General features: G+C 37.5%; 1 protein-coding gene and 1 long non-coding RNA gene across 7 annotated transcripts in view; both read right to left on the reverse strand.

The window, feature by feature from the left end:
* smap1 (small ArfGAP 1) overlaps positions 1-12,148 on the reverse strand; it is a 216,832-nt gene that overhangs the window by 204,649 nt on the left and 35 nt on the right. For all 6 annotated transcript variants that reach the window (XR_015505440.1, XR_015505439.1, XM_087278566.1 and 3 more), the window contains 1 exon segment: positions 11,888-12,148. This exon segment is cut by the window's right edge. Coding sequence is in view for 4 of the 6 variants with exons in the window: in XM_087278566.1 (XP_087134692.1) it covers positions 11,888-12,005 (118 nt within the window). In the remaining 2 variants the exon portion in view is untranslated.
* Positions 1,182-6,624, reverse strand: LOC141377196 (uncharacterized). The gene is made up of 3 exons (XR_015506060.1): positions 3,712-6,624; positions 1,629-2,649; positions 1,182-1,476 (listed from the first exon to the last, which is right to left on the reverse strand). It is a non-coding gene; the product is annotated as an uncharacterized LOC141377196 (long non-coding RNA).

The following is a 12,148-nucleotide window of genomic DNA, read 5'->3' on the forward strand; positions in this document are numbered from 1 at the left end:
CAGGATGAAAATTGCCCAAAGTACCATTTGTGTCAAAATATCTTTTGTTTTAAAGAACAAAGTGATAAACATTTGCACATCCCTAATACAATCTTTTGAATATTACTTTCATATAGGGTGTTGTGCAGCTGATTGTGAACGTAAATGGTCAAGTAAAAGATCAAGTAGGACTAAGGGAATAATCGAAGACAAATTTTGTCAGTAAAGCTGCTTCTAGAAAACCTTACTATTTACTAGACAGTCGCAGTGCACAATCGATTTGAAATTGGAAATCGATTAAATTGCACAATAATGGAATCAAGATAACCATTCTACGATGACAGCAGTTTGTGTCGCTTCTTGTGTTGCTGCATGCAAAAATACCATATATAACCTTTTTACTCCTGACTTTATAAATTAGTCGAGTGTTTGATATAAATCCTTCTGTTAGACGATTACGTAGTTATGTAATTAGTAATCATGCTAATTCAATGAAAGCATTTAAATGTTTATAATGCAACACAATGGGAATTTCCAGGGTTTCCAGGATGTGAATGGATTGGTAAATATCATCTATCAATCACTCTTCAGGTGACGGGGAGCTACAGCCGTGAAAATGTAAAGGTCTGGATACGAGAGAATGAAAATAACACTGACAGATTTAGTTTAAGAAACCACCTAAGGTTACAAATAATGGCACATCTTATTAGTGATCATGTGCTGAATGTTAATCCACCATTTACACTTTTCAAAGAGTGGATAAAAGTCTTCCAGTGAGTTAAAGAATTTAAAAAAAATACTAGAGTCATTCACTGTAAAGCCAATGGGACTGAGTTTTCAGTTAACAGTGTTTGCCACATCAACACATTTTATTTAAGCATGAGATGTTCTAACGTTATTTAATCATTCTTTTAATCATCATGATGCTGTCGGTCGTGCGACTATCACCGCGTTCACCATTGCAAAAGAGCATGCATTTACTGAGATTAAACTAATATTACAACTCATGAAAAGACCATCATTGCTATTAAAATGACGTATGCGAGGTTTTTGTCAATATCATCTGAGCAATATCAGAAACCACCTGTGAGAGCAGCAAAGTTATTATCGTTAACTCAGTTGATCTCAGTCATGTCAAATCGTTTGGCAGTGCCGGTGAGCGCAAGCAGATTTTTTTGTTTGTTAGTTTTGATTAGTGTTGCTTTCAAATGCAATTAAATTTAGGGTGCACCTAAATTAGTGCGCCTAAGTTAGGAGCACCGGTGCTACCAAGAACAAAGGTCAGTTTCGAGCCCTGTACAAAAATTTGACTCTTTCTTCGCAAGTCATCAACAATTACTATATTTTTCCAGCTGATCTGCGACACATTATCATAATCTTTGCATATTTGGTATCATATGGTTTTCTTGGGCTGCCTTCGAACAACATCTGCTTTGACCTGCAATTACTCTAGTCTAGATCATAGGTCTCAAACTCAATTCCTGGAGGGCCGCAGCTCTGCACAGTTTTCAACTCAACCCTATTAAAAACACAGCTGATCCAACTAATCAAGGTGTTCAAGACTACTAGACACTACTAGATCAGCTGTGTTTGATTAGGATTGGAGCAAAACTGCAGAGCTGCGGCCTTCCTGGAATTGGGTTTAAGACCTATTATCTAGATAGTTATTCTTGTTGTTATATCAAAAAGCATTCGTAGTTAAGGCAAAACAATTAAAGGGGTGGTCCACTATACAAAATCATATTTTAAACTTTAGTTGATGTGTAATGTAGCTGTGTGAACATAAACAACATCTCTGAATGTAAAAAGCTCAAAGTTCAATGCAAAGGGAGACCTAGGTTTTTACAAAGTTAGCTTAGCAAAGCCTACATGAACAAATTTTGGGGATTACAATAAATACTTCCGGCCCTTGTGAGATCACAAAAGTTCTTTTACCGCGCACACACACTGTGCAGCTAAGGGCCTTGGCCAGAGGCGTTGTAACATTATAGCAGAGATAGAGCTAAAATGCATCCAAACACTGCTGTTTCCACAGAGCTTTGTCTGTTTCTGTATTTGGGCTTCCAAAGGACACGAAACAAAGACTGAAGTGCTTACAGTTCAACATTAATTATGTTCCAGAAAACTATAAAATACATAGCAAGCATGATTTGAAAAAACAGCTTCCAGTATCACTCCCAGTTCAGTGCTGGATTCGGTTAAAATCTCCTCAAAGCAGAAGCTGTGAACTACAACCTGTAAGTGTTTTTATTTGTTAAAATTGATCATGACATGTTCCGTGTCTAGCGTTAACGGTATGCTGTAGCAACGATGTAAACAATAGAAATGCTGTTTTACACCGCAAACGATTTAGCTACAAATTCATATTTATCAGTCAAATTGCTATAAACACCCACACACACACTTCACCAGCACGTGCAGCGTCTCTCTATGTGTGTGCGCAATTTTGACGATGTGGAGCCGATCCGCGAATCGCAGCACATTATGACGATGACCAATCAGAGTGACTTGAGGGCAGGCCTTTCAGAGGAACTAGGAAATATTTCAGTCGTTTTCATGTTAGCGGAGTAGCTGTATATAATCAAAATGAGATATATAAAAAAATAATAATAATGTGATTTCCTACAAGCGAAACATGAGCACACATTGCTTTGCATTTTATAAACACAACTAGGGTTGTAACAATATACCGGTATGACGGTTTACCACGATTTGAACGTGCACGATTATCATACCATGAACAATTGCATATCAACGGTTTTAACCCTTAAAGACCGAGACAACCGCCCGCGGCTAAAAATAAGTATTGCTCTTAAATGTTTAATAACTTTTGATCCGCTGATCCGATTCATACAATTCAAAGATTGGCATAAAGAAGAGAATCTCAGCTTTCAAGTGCCGTATCACATAACATTCGCGGACTTTCAGAGGCTCCGGAATCAGTGCGGTTACGTCATCAACATTTGACAACGCTGATTTGACAAAGAAACGCTCGTCACTGTGTCTCCGGACAAATCAGACATGATACATTGATGCATTGTCCCTCCTCCATGCCCAGATTGGTTCAAACTCGCTATATCACAACCAATAAGCATAGGTTTCGCTTTTGTTTGTGGACCAAGCTTTTTGAACAACACGGAATGAGAGATAGGCATACATTTATGCGCGGCTAAATAAAACGCAAAAAAAAGTTTTGCATGAAATAATTCTCATACTAAGTACTTTTGCATGCACAGCAGCACAGAAACATGACAAAACAGTGACACAGCAAAGACGAACTGCTGCTCTTGCTGTTTTCAAAAGACGCAAATGAAGATGCAGCTGTTTGTCTGCATTGCAGACAACCATATCCAAATCCATAGACAACCATATCCATGCTGGCACATAAAACCTAAGGATGTTCCATATTGAATCTAGTTTCGTTATGTAACTATTTATAGTATAGTAAATATTTATATCTATTTTTTACTGAGGATTTGCACCATGTTTATTTGGACTTTATTTGGACTTTGACACATTATTTATTATTTTCTTATTTTTATTTGTTCATTGTAAGTGGTGTTGTTTATAGTAACTAAAAATATATTATTTGGAAAAAGTCAAATTTGCTTCACTGTTCTATTATTTTGTAACATTTGTAACATACCGTATACCGCGAAACCGTCAAACCGTGGTATTGTTTTAGACGATTATCATACCGTGAAAAATTCATACCGTTACAACCCTAAACACAACCAAGCCTTAAAACATTCTGGACCACCACTTTAACATAACCTATGCTCTTATCTAATGCCTCGTTTCCACTGACTGGTACAGTACGGTACGGTTCGGGTCGGTACGGGTCACCTTTATCAGGCTTGCGTTTCCACCATAAAGGGTACCCTTTTGGTGGGCATAGTGTATGAAAAAGTTTAAGTCGACGTCATGCTCGCTCAAATAAATGTCTACAGTAAAGCTGTACGGGTCGTTCACATATCATAATGAGCAGCACTTCTCATAAAACAGATGCTTTACATACATAAATACTTGTGTATAAATGTTTATTACTAACTTTTCTATGCACATGAGTTGATTATTACTGCAGATCAAAGACAGTGCGAAATAGGCTACTGTAACGTCTAGGGGTGTCTTGATTTCGACGAAATTTATGCTCAATTTCGATTATCGAATCAAAAAATAGAATCGTCGATGCTGCCACGCCCCCATGTCACGTCAGCTTGGCTTGCCAAGAGGGAAAAAACAGGCTTGTTGAAGTGCTTGTTAAACTGCAGAAGCAGGAGACCCGTCGACAGAACTTAAACCCTCTCCTCTTTCAATGAAGTCGCCGGTGTGTAAGCATTTTGGATTTCCAGTGAGTTATGTTGACAACGTTTGTGTTGTCGACAAAAAAGCACAGTTCTGCAAGCTCTGCTATGTACGTATTACGCACAGTTCGTCCGATAGACAACACCGGCATCGCATTCCTCCGTCCGCCCCCGTTGCAAATCCGCTCGCGAAAAGTACACACTCAGGCCCTGTTTACACTGTCTTTGTTTTTAAATGGCATTTTAGAACGACAACGATTTGACATCCACAGTGGCGTGTGGCATTTCTGAGCAGCCCTCCTTCCTCATTACCTCTGAAAATGCACATCACGTGACCACACAGACACAGACGCATACACAGCCATGCGCTCCAGACAGCAGGTCCAGGCAGTCAGAGGACTGCTTCAATCTTTCACTCACTTGTACTTAGTCATTTTAGCGAACACTTTAGAAACTGTTGGCTGGTTCCTGTTGGTTGTGCCTCTTTTTTACCGACGCCATTATAACGACACAGATCACTGCCTATTCACGAGTCCCACAGAAAAAGTGATTGACAGGTGGTAATTATGTGTGTAACTTGCCTTTATTCATTTACTGTATGATTTGTTTATGGGTAAAACTAAGACCATGCAGGTCAGGTAGTTTAAACGGTAGGCTACAAATAATTAATTGGTCATTAATTAATTAATTATTCATAATCGAAAATCGAATCGAATCGTGCCTTCAGAATCGAAAATGTAATCGAATCGAGAATTTGGAGGATCGTGACACCCTTAGTAACGTCTGTAATTATATAAAATAAATACATAAATGCAATATATATGAACACATACAGCCCCTTACAGTCTCCGATATATTATTCATTACAGAAAAATTACCAACAGCAAACATTTAGTACTTGAGTTCAAAAACTCAGTCAGTCAGCGCAAACCTCTCATCTGTATGTAATCTTCACCAGCACATGTAAGCTCTGTCAGAGAGTAATTTTGTCATTCCCAGTTCATAAGTCCAAAATACGAAGATAAACACGGCAGTTTGTTCATGATTCAGGTTGCTAAAACAATTTTGCTCCTGTGTTTTGACGACTTCTCTTTTTTCCGCGTTTCACTCTCGCTTCACTTTCGCGATTGTCCTTTTTTTCCTGAATGGATCAGATGACGGAGACACTTTAATAATCACACTCCATTTTTATCAACAGCTCAAGAAGTTTGTTATATCAAATATAGAAGCGATCGCGAGCTCCCGGAAGAAAGTGAATACCACTCGCACTTTTAGAGGGGCTCGTAAAACAACCACTGGACACAGAAGATTTTTCTTCTTGGCTTTGTGTCTGTTCACAAAGACGACAGCAAGTTTTGTTTGAGCTCGGGTCATCCATGGCTGGTTATTATGCATATAGTATTTCCATGTAATGTCTCGGCTTTGTATTAAAAAACATGGTGGTTCCTTTGTTGACGTTCTGTCTAACTCCACGAGCTCGTGACGTATCTCTGTAACCAATCAGCATTCAGCTGCATGTGTAGCTCCACCTTTTGGTACTCTTTCTCCCATTTGGGACCCTTTCGAAAGGGTGCCGAAAAAGGGGTACGGTACGGTTTGGTTCGGTACGCTTTTGAAAGTGGAAACGGCCATAAAAGCGTACCAAACCGAACCGCACTGTACCACTCAGTGGAAACGGGCCAAAAAAAAAATACACATTTTTTTTTAAATCCTGTTAGAAAAAAGGGGATTCAAAGCATTTTGGAATGAATATTTTGAAAATCTATGAGAAATTAAGCTATGCTAAATGTACTGATGTAGTCAGAATTATAAGCCTTTCTTAATTATAAGCCCCCTTGTATATTTTCCCCAATTTATCTTTAACAGATGAAAAAAAACTGTTCAACACATTTCTAAACATAATAGTAATTTCTAAAAATAAAATTAATTTCTAATAACTGATTTACTTTATCGTTGTATATAATATTTTACTTGTTATTTTTCAAGATGCTAGCATTCAGCTAAAATTATCATTTAAACACTAAAGGTTAATTAGGCAAGTTAGAGTAATTAGGATCAGGAGTTGATTTTACTCATTAGCAGTTAATTTGGTGTTGCATAGACTGCATCACGCCCCTCAATAAAAAAAACCAATAGCCTGAAGGTAATGTTAAACAAATAACAAAGCAGTCACTTCAAGTACCAGGGGGTCACTGGATACCTAAAAATGCCAGGTAAACATTTACCAGCACACATGACTACTGATTTGATATGGCTAATATATGAGTTATGTTACTGTATTATACCACTGTCTTCTTCACAAAGCAATGTCTAAAGTCATTATAATCTTTTTTTAATGCAGACATTTACTATGATGCTGAGCTTACCCAGGACACATCACTCATCCCTGACACCAACCCACAATCGGATTCCTCATAACTCATTGCAATTAATAGCTCTAAAACCGATTTGGAATCTATAAATTACCTTCTTTTATACACTGTGACTAAAACTGATTACCGCTATCTCTGCGGATGAAAACCGTTGCCTAGCAACACAGAATGTGAACAAAGCAACATAAATAACGCAAAAATGACAGCATAAAAATAAAGGTATTATATGGGTCAATTTGACAAGATGCCACTTATAGTTGAAGTCAAAATTATAAGCCCACCTGAATCCCCCCTCCCTCAATTTCCGTTTAACAGAGGGAAGATTTTTTTCCAACACATTTCTAAACATAATAGTTTTAATAACTCATTTCTACCAACAAATTTATTTTATCTTTGCCATGATGACAGTAAATAATATTTGAGATATTTTTCAAGACACTTCTATACAGCTTAAAGTGAAATTTAAAGGCTTAACTAATTAGGTTAAAGGCAAGTTAGGATAATTAGGCAAGTTATTGTATAACGATGGTTTGTTGTAGACTGTCGAAAAAATAATGCTTTAAAGGGGCTAATAATTTTGACCCTAAAATGTTTTTTTTTAAAAATTAAAAACTGCTTTTATTCTTTTATTAAAACAAATAAGTCTTTCCCCAGAAGAAAAAATATTATCACACATACTGTGAAAATTTCCTTGCTCTGTTAAACATCATTTGGAAAATATTTAAAAAAGAAAAACATATTCTAATATTCTGACTTCAATTGTATATGTATAAATGCGACATTTTTAATCTGGGTTTATCCAAGCAAATTACAATAGGGGATGTAAATAACACAGTTTTTGTAAAAGTCAAAAGATACGTTTACATGGACATCAATAATCCAATTATTTGCCTTAATCTGAATAAGACAATAATATGATTAAGGTGTTTACATGAGTTCCTTTTTGAAAGTTCCTTTCATGAACCCATTTTGATTATTGGTGTTTATGTAAACAAGGAAACAAGGAAACTTTTTAATTTTTAAGAAAATCAGCCATGGGTAAACTTCACCCAGTGGTGATTCTAGTGTATGTTTATTCATTGTTAAATGTATCTAAAAACAAATGTAAAAAAGACTAAACACTTACAAGGAATTATTACTGATGCATTATGCAAAACAAGACTAAAGGCTGATTTATACTTCTGCGTCAAACACCGGCGTAGGCTACGGCGCTGACGCATAGCCCTTCGCCGTGGCCGTGGCCGTCACTGACGTGCACCTCTCAAAAATTGTAACTACACGTCGCAACAACGCGTAGCGCAAGCTCTGTGATTGGTCGGCTTGCTAGCGCCGACGAGTCTGGGCGGGACCGAGAGCCGCGCGAATGGCGCGAGCGATTGTTTACAAGTGTGGAGTCCCGTGAAGGAGCTCCGGATGGAAAGTTTTGTTTTGTGTTTACCTCATGGTTAAAGTTGTTGCACGTCCGCCGGTTCCTGCCTCAAAATGAGCGAGTTTGAGTCACTTGTACATCCAGGAACTGTTCAGAATAGCAAAACAGAAGCGAAGAAACTCGACACAGAGGAACATTTACACCTCACTGCCCACTAGCGTTTCGGAAGTGTTAATGCAGACCAACAGAGACAGCGCGCAGAAGTATAAATGCACAGCTGCGCGCGTTGCCTGCGCCGTGATTTGCGCCGGTCACTTGACGCAGAAGTATAAACCAGGCTTAAGAAAGTGTATTAGACAGATCATTAAAAATGAAACCGGTTTGATTTTCTTCTTAAGCCGCCTCAAGATGTGTCAAAACTTCTTGGAACAAAACTTCCAAGTGTTTTTTGTCCAAACAAAAGAAATCAATTGTTCTTGTTCCACAGAAGACAAAAAGTAATGTTTGAAACAACTAAAGGAAAAATATAATAAATTTAATTTCTCAGTAAACTATGTCAGATGTCACGTTGACTTTAACATTCTTTCAAGGCTGTCATTCATAAAGCAACGATGCTGCAAAACTCCACCTATCAGCCACTGCATTATGTAAGATAAAGAAAGAGAGGCAGAAAGAGGCCAGGCGATACGAGTAGTGAGGTGTGGCTGCACTTAAGACACCGGAGAGCTCGGAGTGAATCAAACTGCTCTGGTTAAAACGAAAGCTGAGAGGAGAGCTTGAGGAGCTGCTGGCCTGCAACAATGCCATAGAGATGAGGACTGACTCCTGCTGAAATATCCTCACATGCGTCTAGAGGATAGCAGACTTTCATGGCGAGACAGAATGAGGATTATAAAAGATTTTAAAAGACAAACTAAACAAAAGACCTGAGCTTGTGACTGTTTATGAGCTTTAATTAGAATCTGCTGGTAAGAATGTATAGCAAATTACGCAATGTCTTTGTCACCTTTAAAGCACACACACATACAAACATGCAGAGAGAGAGAGAGAAAAAGACAGACATACTAATGCAACCAAGAGGAAATGAGAACGCATTATGTTGTTCTCAATTTTCAGTTCCAGCAGCACACAAGACCAATAGGCATGGGCCAGTGTAATTTTCTGACAGTATGATAACCTTGGATAAAAATATTACAGCTTCACAGTATTGTGATCACTGCTCTGAAATATGCTCTTTTTAAATGTCTCTGTAAAAAAATACAAACTTTTTCCCTGCTAAACCCTTTAGATTTTATTTTAACATTTAAAATAATTTAAACAATAAACATGTCAGGCTTAATAATGATTATAAGTCTTTGACTGTCTTGTTGTCTACATTAGTTTCAAAAACACAGATTTCTTTACAACTTGAAAAGGCATTTTCGGATAGCTTTCTTTTTTGAAAATAAAAGCAGGTCACTGCACTGTTGATGTCTATAGCATGCTTGTATATTTGTTTTAAGGGATTTGTTTCTATAATGGTTTCTGAATCATGGACTGACAAGTAGCTTTTGATGTAAAGAGTTATTTTCTCCTGGAGATACTGTTGCCCTAAAAAATAAATGTTGAGTTTTCTGTGACAACTTAATTGTTTTAATTTCAATCCACTTAAATTTGTCAAAAACGCATAATTTAACTTAATTTCTTTATGTTGTCCCAACACAAATCGATTGTGTGGAACCCACGATTTTTACCCCTGATTTTCAGATACATTTTCGTCAATCCAATATCAAGTGGATGACGCTAAAGACAAGTGTAAATGGAGTTTATTTTTTTAAGCTTGTCTACATTTACCACTTCCATAGTTAGGTAAAACACATTTGATCAAACTGCTTTCATAGCATATGTTCATATATTTGAAGTGTTCAACCTGCCATAATAGACCTCCAGAGTAGGTGGTCTGTTGACCTAACATGTGATGATCATTACAGCATGTGTGTGGTGAGAAAGTGCAAAGCAAGGTTTCCCTTTTTCACAGAGATGTACAAAAACAGACTAATCATATTGCCTTTTACATCCTTTTTATTGACTTTCTTAAACGCTTGCTAAAATTACACAGCATGGATTCCTTCATTCAGTAGTACTTCCAGCAAAACTGATATAGCCTGTCCTAGAGCATGACAATTTAAGAGGAAAGGGTGTTGTTGGCCAAATAATTACAAACACAAACGGTCACAAGAAGCATCAGTGGAAACTGGGCCTCTGTGACAAGGGTTATATTTGAACTTTACACTGCTCTGACTTAAGCTAAATAATGACACTACTGTTTTAGAGCTGCTAAATGGAGGTCACATGACTTTAACAATGACATTAAAGTCATGATGAAGAGGACGTAGCAACTAATAATTTCTTACTTATAGTCATGTATGTTTGAGTGTAATGGATTATCAAAAAGAAAAAGGGTAAAGCCAGACTTAGTCATTTTTCAAAGTTATAAATTTGTTTTTGATTGGATTTTCCAAATTGTGGCCACCATTATGGGTCAAGTGTGAAGTCAAGCATAGTAATATCACTAAATTTTGATCTTGTGGAGAAATTATTTCGGTACCCATGCAGAAAACAGCTCATAAAACATACAGAACACTTCTTGAAAAAAATTATTTCCTATCTTTCAAGATTAATGTTTCTGTTCTGTGAGGTTTAGAAATACAGTGCATCATTACATTTATGGTTATTCCTCATTAAAACATAGACCACAGTGTGTGTGTCTGTGTGTGTGTGTGTGTGTGTGTGTGTGTGTGTGTGTGTGTGTGTGTGTGTGTGTGTGTGTGTGTGTGTGTGTGTGTATACCAGCTAATGTATTTTTTTACAATGCTACTTTTTATCTATCATATGCATTTTTAAAATAGCTTATTTACCATTTTAAGCTGACTTTAATACCTAATCACGTTGGTCATCTTCATACTTTCAATTTTGCTAATTTTGAAATAAAATAGCAACCTAAATTTCAAGCACCAAGAAATTATGATAACTTTGTGCATTAAGTGAACATCATTAAACTAAGTTACATATAGACCAATCACTTACATATTTGCCTATAAATAATAAAAAATGTAATTAATATTATTTGTGATGCACCTTTCCTACACTCATGGAGCTACAACAGTATAAAACAACAATTATGAAACCACATTACAACATAATAGCATTGATCACAACAATTATACCTCCATAATAGCTTCACTAAGAATATGTTTAAGTAGCCATTACAGTTACAGTGGAATGGTAAAATAATATTGGTAGAACCGGGAAATAAAACTGATTTTACCCACTAAGTGTATCACTTCAGAGCTGCAGTCCCTATGCACACATAACTGAGGATCATGCACTACTAGAATGAACCATTATAAAACAGATGGGAAACAAAGCACAGTGACACGATATGTATCGCCATCATCAAAGCAGGTACACGTATATAGGTAAATCTCTCAAACACAACATCAGACTCAATGAAACGTAGGGTGACAGTATCAGACCTGCTGATCAGTTCAACGCCGCACTGGTTTTCCATTCATGCATTAGTAATGATTTTGGTCAAGGACACATGGCTGAATAGTAATTCGCCTCATATCAAAGTCCAACGAGCTGTCAACATAACCAGGGTCTGAGTAGCCTTCAATTCAGATGCCATCAAACAAGCTGTCAAAACAGGGAGCTCCGCAGATTTAGAGAGAGCCACGGCTTTCCTCTCCCGGTGACTCAGACAGAACCGTGAACCATGACAAACCTGAACAACCTGAGTGTGTAACGACACTACAGGTGAACCAGACCAAAAACCAAAAAGAGGTTTTAACAGCAGCAGGAGTGGTTTTATATCACCTCACCTTTGGCTTCGCAGTCGGCGCAGTATTTGTTATCATCCTCTCTCAGCATTTTGGACAGAATGGCCTGATGCTGCTCGTTCAGTTTCTGAGCCTTTTCCCTCTCCGATCGCGTCGTCATCTCGACCCGTTTTCTGTCAGCGTCTCTGGATTAAAATGACCGATCTCTGCCCCCGGTTGACTCTGTTCAGTTGTATCGTTATAAATGGAAGACCATCCCTTGTAAAATGAAACTATGATGGGCACACGGCAACGGAGCGTCGG

Source organism: Danio rerio, chromosome 13 (genome assembly GCF_052040795.2).
Source record: "Danio rerio strain M-AB ecotype USA chromosome 13, GRCz13ab, whole genome shotgun sequence".
Lineage (NCBI taxonomy): Eukaryota > Metazoa > Chordata > Actinopteri > Cypriniformes > Danionidae > Danio > Danio rerio.